We start from the raw sequence: 23,190 nt of genomic DNA, 5'->3' as shown, positions 1-23,190 counted from the left end.
GGTTGGTTACTGCCTGCACAGCAGCGAACGTGGTCTCCGGGTGGACGTCAATATCATGCTGCGGTCAAAGATCGGGCAAGCCAACATGTCCACATCGTCAGTGCTGTAACTCACCGGAGAGGACGGTGTTAGGAATCTCTCCTCTCGCTCTCTAGGTGTTTATCACAAACACTCAAGTTTCTGGCTAGTGACGCACGCACGCGCAAGAACTCAACAACACAGATAGTTTTGGTTGATGCGGCTTCTCACAGCTCACACCATTTTCTTCATTATATAGACTTAAGTACATGCAAAAGATAAGGATCAGCCAACTAATTTGGCCTTGACTCACGCCTTACTCCAACGTGCAGATGCCATGCAACAAGGTAACTAGCTAGACCTATTCTTCCGCCACAAAATCACTTCGTGGCCTTCTAGCCTGAGCTGCAGCTCTGCATGCATCTTAACACATCCAACTAAATGCTTGCATGCAGCCGCTAATCACTAGTTCTACATGCTAATGCAACAGCCTTTACACATCGTAGATATCGGCACGTTCGTCCGGCCGCATCACGCAGCTCACAGCAAGCACGTTTCACACGTACTAGCTCGGATCCTTTGCTGCCACACACTACTACCTTGTGCAAAACCTATACAAACCAAATGCATACACTCTAAAGACAAGATTATTGCTAACAGACGGAGTCAAGGATGGAGGCGGCGGCCGGACTTGAGGAAGAAAGAGCTCGACCTCTTTAACGACGATGCTTCAGCTCGATTCCTTTGGTGGGCTTGCTACTGGGATCTTGGCGAAGATGGTGGCCCAGTGGTTCGGAAAGAGACCCATCGGATGGACAGGAACGGCATCGCGATGCACGATGGCGCTCTGGACGTCGGGAGCGACGTTGAGCTCGGCACAAGTGTTCGATCCATAAAAAAGAGAGAACACATGACATGAACGGGTTAGTTATGGTCTGTAAATCACGTTCCTATGATTATTTTGCAGCCAAACTGATCAGAGGTCTCTAAGATTGGATCAAACACCTTTGAATTGAAGATTGAGAAGGGCGTTCTAGGTTTCTCCGAGGAGTTTCTTGGTGTTTTTCCTAATGAAACACGATGACCGTGAGATGTATATCACTGTGGCGAAGTGGCTCACTAAATGATGGATGTCGAGCTGACAGGGCATGCTAGGTGTCTCTATTTGGCTCAATCTCCATTTTAGTGAGTTGGCAAGGATTAAGGACGGTGCTACCTTTTCTACTTCATCCAAGCTAGCCCTAGAGGCTGTCAAGTGTTCCCTCTAGATGATTCCTAGAAGATATGAGAGGTATGGTGAGTTCTTTGGTGAAAATTGGTCTCTAACTCTCTCTTTCTCCCTCTCTCTCTCTTTGATGAAGTATATATAGATTAAAATGAGTGATCATATGAGTAGATGGCTGGTACATGGATGACAAATGGGTCCATGTAGATGTACTCTAGGTTTATATGTGTGGTAAGGTAGATTGTTAGGTGAGAATTGTATTTTTAATTCTCCACTCACCTTTTGAGAAATGAAATAAAAATAAATTGAGAGGTGTGAAGATGATGTGTTGTCTGTGATGAGGATGATACTTGGGTCCCACAATGGCTTGGTCCCACTTGTAAGAGAGAGAAATAGAAGAAGAGGCCTAGAAGCTCTAAATTTTCTAAGTGTTGAATTTATTCTAACATGTGGTTTTAATCTTTCTCCTTTGTTCCATTTAATTTAGAATTTTGGGGAGACAAGGTTGCTTATAGGTAGACAATGATTTGGTGGTTCAATGTGCCAAGTTCCAAGATTTAATTACTTTTTGAGTTACCATGGTAATTTAGTAAATATACCTAAGTTACTATGTTGACTGCAGTCTAAATATTTTTTAAGAAACTTGTGGCCCTCATTTCATGTGGTTCCATTTCGAATTTAATTAAGCCATTGCACCAGGTGGTAGAGTACACTATAATTAACATTCTGACCAAGTGATTTAGCTATATGAATTATGGTTAAATTTTGGTGAAGGTGCAAAGTAGGCTAAATGGTATGCTGATTTCCAGATTTCAAGATGAGTTGTTGGAATTATTTGACATACCGTTTGATGTGATAAATTCAAACTAAAATTAATATAGACACAGGATGTTCTTTAGTATTTATGAGAATTTTGGTGCAATTTATTGTTGCATAATTTATTTTTAGGAATTTTCTTTAGACATGGCATGCATATGAAACCTATTATGAGATGCACCAAGAATATCCAAAAACAAACCTAAAATAATAAAATGCACATACAACCAAGTATATTTATTTCCATTTAGGTTTTTCTTATTTTAAAACATATATTTCCATTTGTTTGCTTTTAGTTCAAATATTTTGCTTAGGTTAGAATGCAGAACCAAAAAGGTTAAATTTCTATTTAAAGTTTAAACCAACTTATTTGAAATGAAATTTGTTAACTCAAGATTTTTATAAAATCTAATTTTGAATTAGCTCTAATCTTGACCCAACAAATCTTTATGTTTTATCTTATTTTCAGGATTCTAACTCTAAGATCAGCTATTATACTCTAAAATGCTTTAGCTTTCAAAAAGTTTTAAATTTTCCTCAAATTTTTTCCTAGGTGAAAATCTCGGTATATTACAGAAACCTAGGACGAATAATATCCATAATCCTACACTTAGGTTTATGCACAAATGGATTGCTATGACTTTGTTTCCTAGAGGTGATCTTAGACCCATTAGGAGGGATGAATTAATAATCATGTTTGCCATGGTTAGAAAGATCAAAGTTGCTCCTGTGAAATGTATGATTAGGCAATGGTTAGAAAGTATAAGATTTTCTGCTCCTGTTGAGTGCACTTCCTTGATTAATTGGATAGCAAAGGGACTAGGGGTCATCAATGACCAGATTGCTTATATATCGGCCGCTCGTCCCTGTATTGATGAGAATTATCTGGTGCAAGGGCACATTCTTAAATATGGAGTAGATGGATCTTTGATTTACTTTTTCCTCGGTTGTACAAATGAAATCTCATTGCCTAAATCGGGAATCATTTGTACAACTGTCATGAGCTAACCATTCCCCTGCAGACCATAAAAGAATCCCGTGTAGGTGGAACATACAGGGAGACACGCAACACGGCAAGGAATGAACAGGAAGGTTCATCTTCCTCAACACCCATGCAGATGTATGAGGCAGGTTGCGAGCCGACTGGGGATGCACCCGGATGGACCCAAGCTCCACGCCACAGCATCGGAGTCTCAAGCCGGGTAAGTGCCAGTGAGGACCGGTGGCGTGCACCTCATGACATACAGACGGGAGAGATCCAATACAATCTCGAAGAACACATATCACAGACGCAAGAATGGCAACAGACTGCTGATGCTCAGTTCGCCAACATCAACAACATGATGCAACAACAGCACGATGACCTTCAGGCGTACTTCCGCTTTAAGGTGTTCAATCCTTACCAAGGACCCTAAGCAAAAGCCAAGCTTGGGTGGGGGGGAGACATCTCTTCCCCCACTAAGGTAACTTGTATCACATTGCATATTTTCCTTTCCAATTGCATCTTATAAACCTGAAAACAATATAAAAACTTGCAAAATAGAAAATACCAAAAATATAGGTTAGGTTTTGTCATGCTAGGTAAGACAAACTAGTTCTCTTTGTTAAAATGATTAATAGTTGCTCTGTTTTATATCTCTTATATATAGGTTCATAGGTAAGTGCTCTCTCAAAAATTAAATATAAGTAGCCAACAATTATCTGGGAACATGAGGTAAATAAGCTGCATTTGCTAATCTGAGTCTAAGTTATTGCTATGGATTGCACGTGAGTTGTTGCGGCAAAAATTTACTCACGATAATGTATACAAATCTCAGACGTCTATTTGTGTATTTTACTGTAGTTTGTAGGTTTATACTACATTTTTAGTTTGCACTACATATTTTTCTGCAGTCTCATCCTTCACAATGATGGTGTTATTCATATGTTGAATTGGATTTTTTTTTCATGTTGTGATTTGCTGCGGGTGCATTGCATATGGCGGTGGATCAGATTTTTTTTTATCAGCTGAGATACGGAAGTAGGTGGCGTTGTGCAGGTGCCAAGTAGACTTCTTTTTTCTCTAGTTGCCAAGTAAACATGTTAGGAGTACGTTAACGCCAAAGTTTGGTAAGATTTTTTAGTAAATTCGGTTAAGGAAAGATTACAATTACCCGATGGAAAACTTATCCAGAAGAGACCGAGTTCGAGAAGGAGTCACGAAGACCACGGCATGGTAGCTTGAGTTTATCTATTAATTAGGCATGTTTTGTATTTAGGAAAGTTTGTGTCATGTTTGATCAGGACTTATGTTTTTCCTTTTATCTTTAGGAAAGTTTGTGGCGTGTCCGACTAGGACTCTTATCAGCCTATAGGTATAAATATGTGCACCCAGGTCCCTGTAATTTATCTCACAGATCAATACAACTACTCTCGGCGCATCGCCACCCTCTTTTCGTAGGTTTTATTATCACCGGTGGAACTTGGCACATGACGCAGGCTGCATATGCTTCGATCTCAAGTGAAGGGGTAAGTCCTAAGTTCCGCTGGCCCTAGCAATTTTATCGGCTACATTGGTGTTGTTCAAGGCTGCATCGCTTCGACCTCATGGATTGCTCTCGTCCGGTTAATATATTTGCCTACCTGATATTTGAATTCTATCTTTACTCGCATTGTGTTTGGAGCGCATCGATTTAGTTGGGACTGTCTCGGTTAGGTCTCATCTTCTATCTTAGCCGATATATTTCTACAATTACAATGTTGTTTTAAATAGATTTTTTATATCCATCACATTTCTATGGGCTTTTCGGCTCATTGAGTATGAGATTATCATATACAAAGTCGTGCTGCATCGGTTAGGTCCGACCTACTACATTGTTGTTGATACTCTAAGTCTTGTTAAGCTGATAGATTCCATACCTATGTTTTATCGTAGTGCTAGCTGATAAGTTATATTTGTATCGGCCTTCCAACTAATGTATATTTTAATCACTGAGCCTACATTTAATATTATATATCAATATTAGCCAATTGGTTCATTGGACATTTACTTCATCATATTATCATCGGTCGATCGAATTGTTTGTTCAAGTTCTATAATTTTGTATACAAGTGTCAAAATCTACATCGGACATATAACCGATTGTTCAAAACCCTATCGACATCGGCTAGTACCACTGCATTGGCTCGTTAGCCGATCGGTTCTTTGATCATCCATTTATATATCTTGTAGCACGCCCGCATCTCATCAATATTTCAGAACCTGCATTAGAGCTAAGTAGATCACCCAGACCTTCGTGTTTTTCATGTCAACAGAGTACCATTAGTGACAGTCTTTAGATAAATGAGTGGCAGCATCACGTGTGGGACACGGGGCAATGAAGAAAGGAGAAGATAAGAAGAATATGGCAAGTGACACTACTACATAAATATTTTTTCTGTACAAGAATCCTTATTGGTTATAGGCGAACAGAAACTGTCCGCCTGCAAAAATCGACCTCCAATTCCGTATTTTTTAGATAATGGAATGAAATAACATCCCGGCCTTTGCTCAGAAGAGCTACAGCCAATTATTACAATATAGCACTCTGCAAGAGTGTAGTCCAAATGAAAGCAAACACACCAACCAAAATTAAAAGGAAACCAAACTAGAAAAAATAACATTATTCCAGTCTATTGGTAAATCTCCATCCATGATTGACAAAGAGTTGCATAACCGTCTTTTCAAGCTTACAACATGCAACAATTAGGAATTCTCCATCTTCATCACACTTTTGTAACTGTGCCCACAGACGAAGCCAATATGTTGCCTTGAAAATGACCTGCATATAGGTAACAGTAGGTGATTTGTCAAAAACCCTATCATTCCTACTCAACCACAAAGCCCAACACAAGGCAGATGCTCCAACAAGTATCAGTTTGCTCTTTTTGTTTACCACTCCCTGAAGCTAATCATAAAAAATATGAGATATGCTAGTAGGAAGATATAAACCAAAAGAAAACTGAACTGCTCTCCAAATAAACTTTGCAAAATGACAATCAATGAACAAATGTTGGATAGACTCATTTTTCATACAAAAGCAACATCTTAAATTAGCATTCCAATTCCGTCTTGCAAAATTATCCTTGGTTAACACAACTCTCTTAAGTAAGTACCACATAAAGATCTTGATCTTAAGCGGCATCTTAAGCTCCCAAATTAACTTATTTCTATCAATGTAACCATTGTTAATTAAGCTAAGTACATTGATTTATCAAGAATTGGTCATTTTGATGATAGTTCCATCTAATACAATCAGAAGTATTATTCAACTGAATATGAACAATAGATGCACACAATTCATGCCAAAGTGTTAAATTCTGACCAACTAAAGCTCTCCTAAAAGAAACATTAAGCGGAACAGAAGCCATAACACTAGCAACAAAAGAACTTCTCCTTCTGACAATAGCATATAAAGATGGATACTTTTCTCTAAAAGTCATATTTCCTAGCCATTTATCTTCCCAAAATCTTATGTGTTCCTCATTATTCACAATTCAAGAACCCATAGTTAAGAAAGTGTTTTTGACTTTCATGAGTCCCGACCAAAAATGGGAATCACCTTGTTTTCTATCAACTTGGATTATAGACTTATTATAAAGATACTTTCTTTTCAATAGGTCTTGCCAAACACCATTCTCATTTATTACTTGAACAACCACTTACTCAAGAGACATCTATTTTGAATCTCTAAATTATGAACCCCCAAACCACCATGTTCTTTGGGTTGCCAAACACCATTTTGATTTATTAACTTGAACAAGCACTTACTCAAGAGACATCTATTTTGTTCTCTAAATTATGAACTTCCAATTCCGTATACGGGCTAAAAAATTATTTTCACAACCGGACCTCTTAAGGACCCATAAAATAAGTCTATTTTCCCAGGCAGACTTCTTAAATGGCCGCATGGGAAAAAAATTTTTCACTAGCAGACCTCTTAAAAATCCATCTAGAAGTCTACCTTACCTCATTTCCCTCTCAACACCTCATTTTTTTCAAGACCATCGTCCTTATCTCCTTCTCTCACTCACCTCCTCATATACTCCTCTCTCTTTCTGAAACTCCTCTCTCTCACTTCTCACTTCTCTTTCCCTCGACTCCCCTCCCGAGCGGCGGTGATGGGCCACTGGCCGGCGGCAGGCTCGACCGGGAGTGGTCAGTGCTGGGCACATTGCATGCGGCAGCGGCGAGCAGCCGGCCGCCCTCGCCGTTGATGTGCAATGGCCCTTCCCCCGGCAGAAGAGGCAAGGGGCGACGACAGCAGCGGCGGGCCTTCACCCATGCGGATCCAGGGACAGCGGCCATCCCTCGCCCGGATCCCTCAGTGGCGGGAGGCGAGGGGCGATGGTGGCAGCAGCGTGTTGTCTTATCTATGAGGTTCATAAGCCCTTCATACATCACAAAATATAGCAGCAAAAATAACGTACATAAGACAAAAGCAACACTCAAAATTTGTCATTTTGTTAATATACTCGACCTTATCCTCTTTTTCCCAGGTTATTTCTCTTTCCTCATGTAGCTATATATTGTTGAAACTATAAGCACATAATGATTTAATTTATTTCATAAATAAATCATGACATTGCAGATGTAAACTAGATTGAACACATCATTAGATCTACACATGTAAACTAGGCAGTAAAACATGAACAGATCAAATATGCGCAACATGTCGAACACGTACCGAGGTGGCGGAAAGACCGGTTGCTCGGCAGGAACTACTCGTGGTTGCGAGCGTCGACGAAGGCGCGAAGCACGCGAGCGGAGAGGAAGGCGAGCTGTCGCGGACGAACAGGGAGCAGTCGCGCGAAGCACTTCCCAAAAACCTTATTGCCGCCTTCTCCCGGTGCAGGACGTCGAAGGCAGAGGTTCCGGAGACCTGCTCTCCCGATCGCAGGTGCACGCCGGCGAGCGGGATGGAGTAGTCTACGAGCGACGGCGCAGCATAGAGGAGGAGGCAAACCCTAGATTGATTTCATGTGTGTTGCGTGAAGGCGGCGGCTCAGTTTATATAGAGATAGGTCGCTTGATCATGGCGCCCGCACGATCTCCACTCCGCGTAACCGAACCGAATAAGTCGCGCGTAACTTATCCGGACTCCACGCCGTTTTCACGCACCGGATTTTTCGGAATGTTTCCAAAACAAAACAAATCCGAATTTTCCTGCAGCAAAACAAACCTGCAAAAGGAGGCTGCATTTGCGCAAGGGTGAGGAGCCAATTTTGCGGACCATTCGACGCGTACGTCGTGCATGCGCACCGCCTGCCCTGCCCTGCCCTGCCAAGCCAGGCCAGGCCAGGCGAGCGAGCGCGCTTGTGTGTTCCCCCTCTTCTCTCCACCACACATGCTTCAAGTGGCTAGAAGGGCATCCTCCCTTTTAAGGAGGTCCCCCTCTCTTAGAATAAGCAAGGTGGTACTAAACTCCACGTGCATGCCATCCCATGAGGTGGGCTTTTGTGATTATCCAAAGAATTAATCTTCGAATGGGCCTTAGCCCATCTATTAATTCCAAGAATCCCCCACCAAATATCAAAATCCCACTGAGATTTGCCTTTTCCAATGTATTGTTTATATACCAGCGGTTCGATGGAGACCGATCAAGGTTGAACATCCACCTAGAACTCCAAGCTACACTTACTCACAACTTGAGCAATGGACTACGCCTTGAATTGCAAATCTTGTGCAAGCAAGTTTCACTCAGAGTCTTATTTGGTACTAGACCGTTTGTAGACTACCCCTCGGGTGGAGCGTATAAGTCATACTCCTAGGTCTTTAGTAAGCTTTCTAGAAGATTCACCCAAAATCTCCATAGACTGCGACCAACAGTCAAGCTTACAAAGGTGAGTTCTTTCAAGAATGCTCTGCAGGACAACATCTTCGCTAATTAAAGCCAACAAAACTCATTAAGGCATAGCCAACCTGCCTTGCAGCTCACGAGAGTACATGCATCTTCACTTAGAGAGGGTATATATTGGTACTCTCCTCTAGTTTACTAATGGTTTGTTCTTCCCAGGTTCTAATTCACGGGATCTCCGATCACATAGACTGGGTTACCACCATAGTATAACTCACATGGGTCTCAAACCCATCTCCTTCGATGCATTGTCTATCACATTTCGTGATAGCCCCTTCGTGAAGGGATCTGCCAGGTTTCTAGCTGTTTGGATGTAATCCAACGTTATAACTCCGGAGTTTCTCAATTTCCTGACAGACTTCAATCGTCTTTTCACATGTCTAGACGATTTTATATTATCCTTAGAACTATTCACTATGACAATTACCGTTTGATTGTCATAGTTCATAAGGATAGCCGGCACTGGTTTTTCAACAATAGGCAGATCCATTAATAGATCACGCAACCATTTTGCCTCAACAGTAGCAGTATCCAGTGCCGTCAGTTCTGCTTCCATGGTTGACCTCGTCAAAATGGTCTGTTTGCAAGACCTCCACGAAACAACACCACCATCCAGTGTGAAGACATATCCACTAGTGGCTTTGATCTCATCCACATCAGAGATCCAGTTAGAATCACTATAACCCTCCAGTACTGCAGGATACCCAGTATAGTGAAGCCCCAATTTCATAGTACCTTTCAGATAGCGCATTACTCGCTCAAGCGCACGCCAGTGATCATCTCCCGGATTAGAGGTAAACCGGCTCAACTTGCTCACATCAAAGGAGATATCAGGCCTAGTTGCACTAGCCAGGTACATCAGCGAGCCAATGATTTGGGAGTATTCCAGTTGATTCCTAGCAATTCTTTTGTTCTTATGAAGCAACAAGCTAGGATCATAAGGTGTTGGAGAAGGCTTACTATCAATGTAGCCAAAGCGATTCAAGATCTTCTCCACATAATGGGACTGCAAGAGTGTAATCCTATTCTCACCTCTAATTAGCTTAATGTTTAAGATAACATCAGCTACTCCCAAATCCTTCATATCAAAATTTTGAGACAAAAATGATTTAACCTCATTTATCACCTCAAGGTTTATCCCAAATATCAGTATGTCGTCAACATACAAGCACAGAATAACTCCCTCACCCCCACCATGGCGATAATACACACATTTATCTGCCTCATGGACTGCAAAGCCTGCAGATGTCAATGTTTTGTCAAATTTCTCATGCCATTGCTTAGGAGCTTGTTTCAGACCATACAAAGACTTCAACAATTTGCACATTTTGCCTTCTTGACCTGCAACTACAAACCCATCAGGTTGATCCATATAGATCTCCTCATCCAGCTCTCCATTAAGAAAAGCTGTCTTAACGTCCATTTGATGAACGAGAAGACCATGTGAGGCTGCTAGGGAAAGTAGCACACGAATTGTGGTCAATCAAGCAACAGGTGAGTAAGTGTCAAAGAAATCTTCGCCTTCTTTCTAAGTAGAGCCCTTAGCAACAAGCTGAGCCTTGTACTTTTCAATAGTACCGTTAGGCCTAAGCTTCTTCTTGAACACCCACTTGCACCCCACAGGTTTACACCCATAGGGTCGCTCTGTCACCTCCCAAGTCCCGTTTGCGATAATGGAATCCATTTCACTACGGACAGCCTCCTTCCAGTAGTCTGCATCAGGAGATGCATATGCTTCTGAAATTGACTTAGGAGTGTCATCCACGAAGTACATAGTGAAATCATCACCAAAGGACTTAGCCGTCCTTTGTCTCTTACTCCTTCGAGGAGCTTCATTGACATCCTCCTCAGAGACATGTTCATGTGTATGTTCAGTTTGTTCTGGTGGTGTGATTGAACTGGGAATTATTTCAGAGGGTTGGCTCGAACCACTATGAGTATCCTTCATTGGAAAAAAGCTCTCAAAGAAGGTAGCATCACGAGACTCCATAATTGTACCAACATGCATGTTAGGTACCTCGGATTTAACTATTAAAAATCTATAGGTAATGCTGTGATGAGCATATCCCAGAAAGACATAGTCCACAGTCTTAGATCCAAGTTTGCACTTCTTCGTTATTGGTACATTGACTTTCGACAAGCACCCCCATGTGCGCAAATAAGAAAGTGATGGTTTTCTCCCAATCCATATCTCATATGGTGTTTTGTCCTTATTTCTGTTAGGAACTCTGTTTAACACATAATTCGAGGTCAACAATGCCTCCCCCCACCATGCCTTAGGTAGTCCCGCGGTGTCCAACATGGCATTCACCAAGTCAGTCAGTGTGCGGTTCTTCCTTTCAGCAATCCCATTAGACTCGGGAGAATAGGGAGGCGTCCTCTCATGTATGATGCCATGTTCCTCACAGAATAAGTCAAACTCGTTTGAGAAAAACTCTCCACCACGATCAGACCTAAGCCTTTTTATCTTTCTGTCAAGTTGATTTTCAACTTCTGCCTTATAAATTTTAAAATAGTCTAGAACCTCGTCTTTCGTTTTCAACAAGTACACATAGCAAAATCTAGTAGCATCATCAATCAACGTCATGAAATATCGTTTTCCACCCTTCGTCAACACCGCATTCATTTCACAAAGATCTGAATGTAGGAGTTCTAGTGGTGCCAAGTTTCTCTCCTCAGCAGCCTTGTGAGGCTTGCGAGGTTGCTTCGATTGCACACAACTATGGCACTTAGAACCTTTGACAATGGAAAACTTAGAAATTAAACACATGCTGGAAAGCCGAGACATCAAGCCAAAATTAATATGATATAAACGTGAGTGCCAAACATTAGCCTCATTATCCACACTGCCACAAATATGGTTCACAGACTTATTGCAGAAATCAAAAAGGGAAAAGCGAAACAGGCCTCCGCACTCATAACCTTTACCAATAAAATATCCATGTTTAGACACGACTACTTTATTAGACTCAAAAACCAACTTAAATCCGTCTCTAGTCAGACGGGAGCCACTAACAAGCTGATTCCTGTCGATAGAAGGGACATCCTGCACGTTCTTCAGCTGCACGATCTTTCCCGAAGTAAACTTCAGATCTACCGTACCAACACCATGAACAGAAGCATGTGACCCATTCCCCATTAGGACGGTGGAACCCCGTGCGACCTGATAAAAAGAAAACAATGAGATGTCAGCACAAACATGTACATTGGCCCCAGTATCAACCCACCAATTAGTAGACTGATTAACTGAAAAAACAGTAGGTAAATTACCATACCCGCTTTCATCTCCAGTGTTGCCAATAGTCACATTAGCAGACTTAGAGGTCTGCCCTGCAGGTGCCTTCATCCCCTTGCGTTGTGGACACTTCTTGGCCAGATGGCCAGGTTGACCACACACAAAGCAAGACCTCTCATCCTGATTAGGATTGTTGTTGTTGTTCTTCTTCTTGAAGTTGGTGGTCTGTTGAGCTTTGTATTTCCCCTTGCTCTTGTTCTAGGCCTTGTGCACAACATTGGCAGTGGACTGGCCACCATCGCCCTTAGACGTGGCATCTTTTCCCTGAGCTTTCTCCTCAACATCAAGAGACGCTATCAACCCCTCAACGGAGTATTCCTGTCTCTTGTGTTTGAGTGCAGTACCGAAACCTCTCCAAGATGGAGGTAGTTTCTCAATAATGCACCCGGCCACAAATTTGTCGGGTAAGACACACTTAAGGAGTTCGAGTTCCTTAGCCATGGTTTGTATCTCATGAGCCTGTTCGACTACAGAACGATTGTCAGCCATCTTGTAGTCATGAAACTGCTCCATGATATACAGATCATTGCTAGCATCAGTAGCACCGAATTTAGTATTCAGTGCATCCCACAACTCCTTAGCGTCGGTCATATGCATATACACCTCGACCAGACGATCGCCAAGCACGCTAAGAATGCATCCCACAAAGAGAGTAGTGGCCTCATCGAATTCTTTCTGCTGATCAGCATTAAGAACGCCCATAGGCTTGCCAGTACTCACCCAGAAGCATTTCATAGCTGTCAGCCACAGAGTGACCCTGATCTGCAGAGGTTCCGGAGACCTGCTCTCCCGATCGTAGGTGCACGCCGACGAGCGGGATGGAGTAGACTACGAGTGACGGCGCAGCACAGAGGAGGAGGCAAACCTAGATTGATTTCGTGTGTGTTGCGTGAAGGCGGCGGCTCGGTTTATATAGAGATAGGTCGCTTGATCAGGGCGCCCGCACGATCTCCACTCCGCGTAACCGAACCGGATAAGTCGCTCTCCCGATCGCAGGTGCACGTCGGCGAGCGGGATGGAGTAGTCTACGAGCGACGGCGCAGTGTTTTAATGCACCGGATTTTTCGGAATATTTCCAAAACAAAACAAATCCGAATGCTGCATCTGCGCAAGGGTGAGGAGCCCGATAAGTCGCTCTCCCGATCGCAGGTGCACGCCGGCGAGTGGGATGGAGTAGTCTATGAGCGTCGCAGGTGCACGCCGGCGAGTGGGATGGAGTAGTCTATGAGCGACGACGCAGTGTTTTCACGCTCCGAATACTGCATCTGCGCAAGGGTGAGGAACCAATTTTGCGGACCATTCGACACGTACGTCGTGCACGCGCGCCGCCTGTTCCCCCTCTTCTCTCCACCACACATGCTTCAAGTGGCTAGGAGGACATCCTCTCTTTTAAGGAGGTCCCCCTCTCCTAGAATAAGCAAGGTGGTACTAAATTCCACATGCATGCCATCCCATAAGGTGAGCTTTTGTGATTTTCCAAAGAATTAATTTTCGAATGGGCCTTAGCCCATCTATTAATTCCAACATATATAGCTCAAAGCATCGGATCCTTCCATACTGTATAACTCTACAATTACAAAAAGTATAGAACTGAAACTCTTTTTAGGTTTTAGCAGTGCTGCTCCCATCTGAGAATTAGGATAGGTTTAAGGGAAGCCTGCTCGAACGATCTTGGCTATCTCAGATTCTCATATTTGTATCTTCTAGATCTACTGATGGAGCAATAGGCCGACGGAGCGCTAGGCCAACTCTGACTTGACCTTGTTGGGCAATATCGTGGTAAAACTCGCACCCAAAAATCGTAAGAAAAACTAATAAAGTACTATCGATAAAAGTCTGGGCAATATGGGAGTAAAATATTCTGGTATCATCTTTGATCCCGTTGGCTCCGGTTAGGTAAACTGTATAGGCCTCTACGAACAGTACCAGCACGAAGAATTCTAGAATGTGATAAAAGAAACAAACTCAAAGAATCTAGCTTAGGGTTCGAGGGAAAGCATCAACGGCATGTGTGAGAGTGAGGAGCAGAAAGTGGAAAAACACTATGTATATAATATGGTTTTTGGATAATGAAAATAATTTACATCTCTAGCCTCTAACAGATACAAAGCCAATAAGTTAAATAGAAAAACCTCTCTTTATTTTTTTTATATTTATTAATGGAGTACAAGTAGAATTTGTACAACTACTTTACACAAGAGAAACTTTAATACTATAGCCAACTACTGGAACTAAATTATCTTATCCCACCTCTTATACACACATAGCTGGCTATAAATTTAAAATTTGTAGCTCACTTTTCATCTCTCCTCTCTTATCTTCTTTATATGTATTGATAACTGGTTTGTAGTTTGTTATTGTATTTGCTCTAACTCTTTGACATTCCGAAATGGGGCTCCACTTTCGCCGACGCACTTATATTGAGCATATTAGCATGTGACTGATGCCTCCGGCAAAAGGACTTGACCCTTTCTAATCCTTGCTTTAGCCTTGGGGGATCCAATGCAAAGGTGATGCGCAACCAGTTTTCCATGCCTAAGGCTCTCCCTGCAGGGAAATATTTTCAGATATTTACTCCCACCAATGACAAAAATCTTTGCCTAATTTAGAGTCACATTAATCAGGCAATTATAATGCTATCCACTCATCTATCAGAATTTCTTTTAATAAAAAGGAGGAAATTCTCTCGTTCATTAGAGAAACATCTTGACATGATATACGTGTATTGGGCAGTTGGCAAGTGGCAAATACTGCTGGATCGCATCCAGCATCACTGTACCAGAACGATACACCATACAAGTGCATGTACCCACCCAATTCACACTGCTCTCATGCATCAGTATGAGTATGCATCAGTTGGTTCGGCTGGGGAACCAACTAAACCAGCCCAACCCACGTATGAACAGGCTGAATTCAATTGCTGAAATTTTGCCATACATGCGTGCAGAAAAGGATCACATGAGAACGATGAATAGCACTTTGCTAACACTCGCATAAGTCATCAAACCCTCACACTGACAACTCCTTTTCTTAGTAGTGGAAGAGTCAAAAGAGAGTCCAAGAGAGAGGGGATTAGACGAAAGAGAGAAAATGATGATCGTATTGGAACATTTTTAAATAAAAAAATATAACTTGCTTGATACAACAAGAAGTGCTACCTAATTCCCACAATGTTGAACGAATGTTGTTTAAAATATCAGCAAAACTTAAGCATTAACAGGTATATGAAATTTAGTGATAACATGAACTAGAGCACTTGTCGGAGTCTAGACATTCAACCATTCAAGCATTGAGGCTTTTGTCTTCCTTCCTCTATCTTTCAAAAAATCCACTTCTGACACAGTTATAATTTTTACTTCACAAATCTGGCCCTTTGTTTGAATTTTGATTCTTGGCTCTTTGGGAAGATCGCCAATAGGGACTTGGACAGAATGGATCACATGAGAAGGATATGATACAAAGGATCTTATGCTATTATTTTCCATAACAATACTAGGAGGAGCACCGTTTGATGCTTCAATTAATAGTGACTAGGACACGGGAATGGGCAAGACCTCAGCCCTCGATGGCAAAGACAACTGATGCTTGCGCAATAAGAGCAGGAACGATTGTTCACCAAGAATAGGACAAGAAAGGTGGAGAATATGTCAATGTGAAGAAATATCTGAAACAAAAACGTGCTAGTTGATAAGACTAGGAAGGTGCTTGGCCAATGGGGTAGGCAGCAAGGCACGTGTATATTTGTGATATATCGCTTATCAGAGTTCGTGTGTACTGTAACAGTGTGACACAGAGAAGTAGAGAACCATAGAGAACAAAACAATTTATATTGTTATACTATTTGTTCCTGCTATAAAAAAAAATGTCTGTCCTGATGTTAATAAGAGCACACTGATCAGGTAGGCTCTAGTGTTTTCAACTATCCTCTTCCTTTTTTGTGGCCATCCTTAACGAACAAGGAATGTGCATAACACTATGGTTAAATTGTACCTAACTGGAAATGTTTACAAGTCTTATCGAAGGGCATTTTATACACCCTTAAATTGAATTGCACAGTGTTTTCTAATGTTGTACTACCACTGTATCTATATTGATTTTAGTATCACATAATGTAAAATGTTCAAATCTTTCTAGTGCCTGTGTCTATTCACCTGTCATGCACTATTCTCGATGTTAGTTTTGAACAGATGAAACATTGTCAACGTTGGTCTTTTATTCTATTTATCTAAGGATGTCAAACATGATGGTATTAACGTAAAGAACACTTATACACTTGGTATTATAGAAATTAGGATATGTGAGTTAGGGCGGTCACATGTCAGTTAGGCCTTACAATCAGTTAAAGGGTTGGCTGAGCAATCTAGCACTATATATGGTTTTCAGTGGCACTGTCTGCCATTTTGGCACTAAAAGACATCTCTACACACCAAATGCTGAAAAATATGCATTAAAAGAACATGTTTCACTACTTTATTGTGTTACCACATACCAGGCAAAAGTACGACAGACTCCTCCTTTACCAACTTGCTGCAGAAATCGATGTCGTCACAAATGTCCGATAATTGTGATATATCAAGTTTTACCTGAAGAACATATGGTCAGCATTAATGCTATAAGAAATATTAATTATTTTTTGTGATTGCCTCACCATCATAAAAAACGACCCCTCAGGTTTGTGAGGACAGGTGATACACTTTATTTCTTTTATTTCACCAAAACATATCTCAGCAGTTTCCTTTAACAACTCGAGAGTCTTTCTGAAGAATTCATCATTTGTGTTCTTCATAATATGAGGAATAGCTCCCTGGTGACGATAATTATATAACATCAATGTTGGGCTATTTTCAATCATTCAGAAAAAAAAAAGAGACATGATCCGCACTACAGTTACAACTGAAAATAAAACAGGAGGGTTCATCCATTGATCATAACAAAATAATGCTCAGAACAGCAATCTGTGGAAGAATACATCATTAAGCTAGCAATTTGCACCAAAAATGTAGTTGTCTTAGAACAAGAAAGGAGAATAGAGAGGGAGTTCTACCTCATCAATTATAAATATGAAACATGATGTGCTGAAGAGATTCCCTACTAATTGATGTAAAAAGGAAGATTAAGTAACTCATTGACAGAATGTCATCAGACCTTTTATTTCTCGAACAATGTCATCACCTCTAGACTAGTCCATATCACTATATTCATAGTTGTGTGTTTGTTGTAATCATATTAAGTGTCAAGTGCTCAGGTATTCACGTTTTACATTATTAATGAATTTGGGTCAATAAAATAGCCAAAACACATATAATATAACACTTTTATAGGATAAGGACTAAAATTTCTTTGTAGTTAAGAGGTCTTTAATATGAACCTGAGACCTCCAAATAACAGAATACAGAACAGGTACAAAGATAAAAGAAAGAATATAAGGAAAATTGAATCAGAAGATTTGCCATGAGCCCATGACGCAAATCAAGCTTGCTGCATACTTATGTGATAAGGAATTTTTGTTTCCATACCACTGAAATATCACTTTTTTCATATATGCTGCTGATTTTCTAGTGCACACACCACCAAAATTGTCTGATGTTCCCTCTTTTAGCAATACCATCTAGTATCGTTGACTTTTTTACATATTCTCTCTTTTATTTCACCAGAGATACATGAAAAATGTCTTTATACCCCAGCAGGCCAACGCGCTTGCCACACTTCTCATTGCATGGTGCGGCACGCTGGCACCCTCATTTCCCGGCACACCACACTGCCCTACCCTGTCGTGTGCTTATTGGTCGGTTCATGCGATCTGATTCGGAACCTGTGGGCACATGAAACCTGAAGCTGCCCCTATTCCCCACCCACGCAGGAATGATGTGCTAGTGAAATATGGAGAGATGGATCTCGACCTTGCTTTAGTTAGTTCTGACTCCAATTTGCTTGGTCTGGAGAATAGTCAAGATGCTCCAACAGTATGTACTAATGCTATTTCCAAAACATTGTGATCACTTGGATTACATTTCAAAATTTTGATCACTCTGAGCTAAATCCAACTTGCTGCTGCTTAAAACGAATATTACTAACAGTTACCACTCTTGCTAGCTAATAAGACCAACAGAATAATGAACATGGATGTTGGGGCCAAAGAAGATGGACACAGCGCCATTGCTGCATGCAGCAGCCAGCTGCCAAGAAAACCGAGTGATGCGGAGTTGCAGATAACAGCGATCTGGCAATGACAGTGAAAATGAAGATGCAGGAGGATGCTAGGCAGCATCCATGGCAAAGGCACTGTAACAACGACATATAAATGTCACCTTGCACAAGACTGGATTCACCAGTTAAATCCTCGGTCGAGGAATCCAGAAAATTTGATGCGGGAGAACAGTGATGCAGATGATTTTTAGCCTCTAAGAGTGAGGAGTTTGAGTTCACAGAAAAAAAAGGCAAACATAACGGTAGTTGTAAAACAGGAAATGGTGGACAATTTTGGTGGTATTAAAGTTCACCACAAGATTTTAGTGGTAAATAACAAAGTTCTCATATATCAGTTATAAACCCAATTTTTCAATATAAGAGACAATAGTACAACAACTAAGAGAGCACCTGTCAATCATATCAAGTAACTATGCTAGCTTACAAAAGTAGGAAATATGTACACTACTATAAAAGACACTAGTAGTGGTGGTAGTTCTGCCACCACCACTACTTTTGTGCTTTTACACATTAGTCCCTAATATATTCTGATAGTATACAATAGTCTAATATTTGTTTGACTCAAGTGAATACCATATAAAATAAGAAAACAAGTAATACTAGCATTTGGCATTTTACGGGGAAATAGTAGTATCATATTTGATAAAACTAGTAACATTCCCCTAAGTTGTAACGGGCCAGGCCCATATAAGTACGGATTTGCTAATGCATGCCTAGTCGCGCGCGTCCCCCCCCCCCTCTCCCAACACGCGACGAAGCCACGTGGTGTGCGCGGAGAGGGAAGGGGTGCTTTTTTCCCCTTTTTTGGGTTTTTATACATACATATACAAACTTTGTATACATGACCTTTTTTTTTGTTTCTTTTCGTTCTTCTTCTACGTACGTATACAAAGTTTGTACTTTTGTATATGTGTATATATATTTTTATACGTCAAAAATGTATGTGTATACATACAAAAAATTGCTATAGATATATATACAAAGTTTACACATATTTTATCGTATATACACATATATATATACACTTTATATACATATGTATATATACGTATACGTATAGAATCTAGATGGGGTGGGCTGGGCGATCAGGCGCAGATCAGCGGCCCCCATATAAGTAGGGATGTGCTATATAAGACATTGGATCCAGTGGTTACCTACGCACCCTACGCATGCGAGCGCGGTGTACGCGGTGGGAGGAGAACGACTCCACCTTTAAGGTAATACAGAAAAATATATTTTATCCATGACATATTGTTATATATTTTCTTTTACCCCTATCAAAGCATAAGGGCATTTTGCTAATCTGCCAAAAGTAAGCAAGCTAGCTACCAAGGTACTGATAATTTGATATGAGACTTATGAGTCCATAAAATAACCTGAATAAATGTTGCAGGACCTGTTGTTAGGTTTCGAAAGCTTCTGAGTGAATCGACGACCTAAAAATTGAAAAGGAATGGTGCCTTCAGTTATGTATCAAACATTCAGCAAAGGTATTAGCTAAGCAATCACACAGAAAACTAATTCAAGGAAACAACACAAAAAGCCTCCTTTAAAGTATTTCCATGATACTAAATAGGATGATTCCTCACAGATTATTTGTGTTGATTCCATCTCCACCAGAGCAAATACAAAAACCGTATAAATGATACAGTAAAAAGTCCATTAAAAAAGACACACGGTAAAAAAATTAATTAACAGGACACATAATCACTAGCATGTTGAATATAGCCTCTTCCAACTCTAAGTTGCTAACTCAAAGCATCTTTATGCCTTTACTCTCAGTATTCAAAATTCTCTTTCAACCCTTCTGAAATTACCTCAACATGATTGGATGAATTATAAGAATTTAGTGATAAATATTTTATTTCCCTACCAGATCTGAAGCATTGGTTATATATCAATAACTAAAGTTCCAATTGCCGGATGAAACAGGTTCTAATAGAGAATTGTGGACTAAAAGAACATGAATAATGAGTAAAATGATACTTCATATGCTACATCTTTCACCCCTTTTTGTTTAACAAATAATGGAAATGTGTTTTACACCTCCAGCCTCTACACACAGCCGACTAGACAATATGAAATTATGAAAGACATAGGGCAGCTCCCTGGTTCTACTAATGTGAAAGAAGATTGACAAGGTTTAAGTTACGTCTCACAAAGGAAATGTGAATTCATTTAAAGTATAAAATACTACTCCCTCCGTCCTAGAATATAACAAGATTTAGAGTTGGACACGGTTATTAACAAAGTAGGTAGAAGTGGGTGGTGAAGGGTTGTGATTGGATGAGTAGTGGAGCTAGGTGGGAAAAGTGAATTGTGGAGGGTTGTGATTGGTTGGGAAGAGAATGTTGGTGGAGAAGTCGTTATATTTTGGGACAAATCCTGAGAGCTAAAAATTGTTATATTTTGGGACGGAGGGAGTACTACGCATCACAAAAAGTAAACAGTGTGCTTAAAAAAATGTACAAATCACCTTTGTTTCTTTCAGAATGCCTTTAGGATCACAAATTGCTATCCATCCAAATCTCCAGCCAGGGACAACCCATCTCTTTGATATAGCTCCCAATGTGAGTACTGGAACAGTCTCTCCAAACACACCCATTGGCACAAAAGGAGTGCTTCCATAAACAAGGTGACCATATACTTCATCAGCAATGACTAACAGACCGAACTTGCTTGCTGTATCTGCAATCTAAGTTAAGATACGGCACATAAGCTCCATTGAAATTGGAACAAATAAAATGAAGTAAGGTGTTACCCAGCATTGTACAGCCATCATACCAACCTTGGACAGATGCTCATAAGTGTACACATTACCACAAGGGTTATTGGGGTTAGTAATCACTATTGCAACAGTATTCTCATCTGCTAAAGCTTCAACAGCTTCAACATTAATCTCCCATCCTCTCTCTGGAACAAGATCATAGAGCCGCACTTCCATCCTGTGGAACACCGCATGTGCTTCATGTTTTGGGTACCCGGGCTTTGGAAGCAATATATTGGCACCTGGTTGGCCAAAAACAGACATAACAATCTCGATTGCTTGGGTACCTCCAGATGTGAGGAAAATATCATCTGTGCAAAGCTTGTAAGGAAGATCACAGGATAGGTACTCTGCAATAGCTCTGGATTTCAACAGAAAATGGCAACAAAAGCAACACAGAGAATGTTTATTAGTACAAACAAGGATTTTCACTTTTCCATATACTGGTGAAAGACTATCAGCAATTGCTTAATCATGAGACATGCGTGATTAATTTAAATATGTTCCCGCATTCTTTACATGATTTCACATACAGTATTCATCCCCGTTCTTTAAATATGTTTGATTAATTTAAGTATGTGTGATTATTATGTTTGAATCGAAGCCATATAGACTGATTAATATGCCAATTTAACTGTTAACGGCAGTGAAGGATTTGATCAAAAAGAATTTAATAAGCTATAAGCAGTTGTTGATATTTGAATAGATAAATTATACTGTTTCAGAATTGACGACAGATTACGGGCCTGTTTAGTTCCCAAACAAAATTTTTCACGCTGTCACATCGAATGTTTGGACACATGCATGAAGTATTAAATGTAGACAAAAAAAAATAAAACCAATTACACGGTTCGCTAGGAAATTGCGAGACGAATCTTTTAAACCTAATTGCGCGATGATTTGACAAGGTGGTGCTACGGTAAACATTTGCTAACGACAGATTAATTGGTCTTAATAAATTCGTCTCACAATTTCATGGCAGAATTTGTAATTTGTTTTGTTATTAGACTACTTTTAATACCTCTCAAATGTGTGTCGATGTGACATACAGGGGCAAAAATTTTTGCCAACTAAACAAGCCCTACGATAACTGAAAAGATAGGGCAGATTAGTTCTACTCTGAGCGCACAGATAAATCAAGGACGACCCAAGTACAGAACCACCTATAGGGGATTCAGTTAAGGCAAATCCAATCATGAGTGGACAGTGGGCACCGACCGGCGAGCAGGGAGGCTGGTGGCGGGGGAGGAGTAGCCGTTGTAGTCGCCGGAGCGGACGGCGGCGGCGACGGCTTCCTCTGCCTCGGGCGCGGTGCGGAAGCAGGCGGAGGAGGAAGGGTCGCCGTGGCTGAGCGGGATGACGGGCCGTGGCCCGTTCTCGTCCAGGCACGCGTGCAGCTGAAGGAGGTACCGCTGGATGCTGCGTTCCCCGGCCGCGGCCACGGCCAGATTCGGGGTCGCGAAGCGCCATCGCTTCCCCCCGCGGCCGCCCTCCATCGCCGGAGTCACCGGAGTTTGGGGGATGTGGCCAGCCAGGGGTGACACGGAGACGGAGGCTGGTTTTGGGCCTTTGGCTTACGAAAGCGACTTTTATTTGTCTCGCCGGAAAAGGAAAAATGAAAAGGTCCCGTATTACTAAACGAAAGCGACGTGTCATTGTTCGGCTAGTTTTGTTGTTTTGAATTTAATTGTTCGTCTAGTCCTGGTTGTATCATCAATAAAACTTAAGGTTTTTTTAATACCATTTCAGATGAACTGCCACGTGCTGTCTTGCTACTGTAGAAACTACAATCATTGCATGTTGTCCACACCTTTCGATTGTGGCTGCAAGCATCTCTGCCCTTAAGCGTGTCTTCCCAGGAAGCCTCGGCTGCTCTCCAGGGGGGTCTATTTTTTTCCCCACCGGATGATTCATCCCCCAGCTTCTCTTTCTGCATGCAGTCCACACGCTTCCTCCGTCGATCCATCCAGCGCCGCCGCCGGCATCG

At 41.2% G+C, this 23,190-nt stretch overlaps 1 protein-coding gene across 2 annotated transcripts; it reads right to left on the bottom strand.

Moving 5' to 3' along the window:
- Nucleotides 1-14,347: 14,347 nt before the first annotated feature.
- Nucleotides 14,348-22,910, bottom strand: LOC4340970 (nicotianamine aminotransferase 1-like). 2 transcript variants are annotated; one of them, XM_015785622.3, is made up of 7 exons: nucleotides 22,422-22,910; nucleotides 21,225-21,564; nucleotides 20,913-21,131; nucleotides 19,813-19,872; nucleotides 16,878-17,033; nucleotides 16,719-16,812; nucleotides 14,348-14,776 (listed from the first exon to the last, which is right to left on the bottom strand). In XM_015785622.3, exons 1-7 carry the CDS (start codon nucleotides 22,697-22,699, stop codon nucleotides 14,598-14,600), a joined length of 1,326 nt encoding a protein of 441 aa, XP_015641108.1. In that variant the 5' UTR covers nucleotides 22,700-22,910; the 3' UTR covers nucleotides 14,348-14,597. The 2 variants fall into 2 exon arrangements, with proteins under 2 accessions (XP_015641108.1, XP_015641109.1); XM_015785623.3 differs by lacking the exon at nucleotides 16,878-17,033.
- Between the last annotated feature and the right edge of the window lie 280 nt (nucleotides 22,911-23,190).

Source organism: Oryza sativa, chromosome 6 (assembly GCF_034140825.1).
Source record: "Oryza sativa Japonica Group chromosome 6, ASM3414082v1".
Taxonomy (NCBI): domain Eukaryota; kingdom Viridiplantae; phylum Streptophyta; class Magnoliopsida; order Poales; family Poaceae; genus Oryza; species Oryza sativa.
The sequence above is the reverse complement of the archived record's forward strand: the minus strand, read 5'-3'. Positions and strand labels throughout refer to the sequence as shown.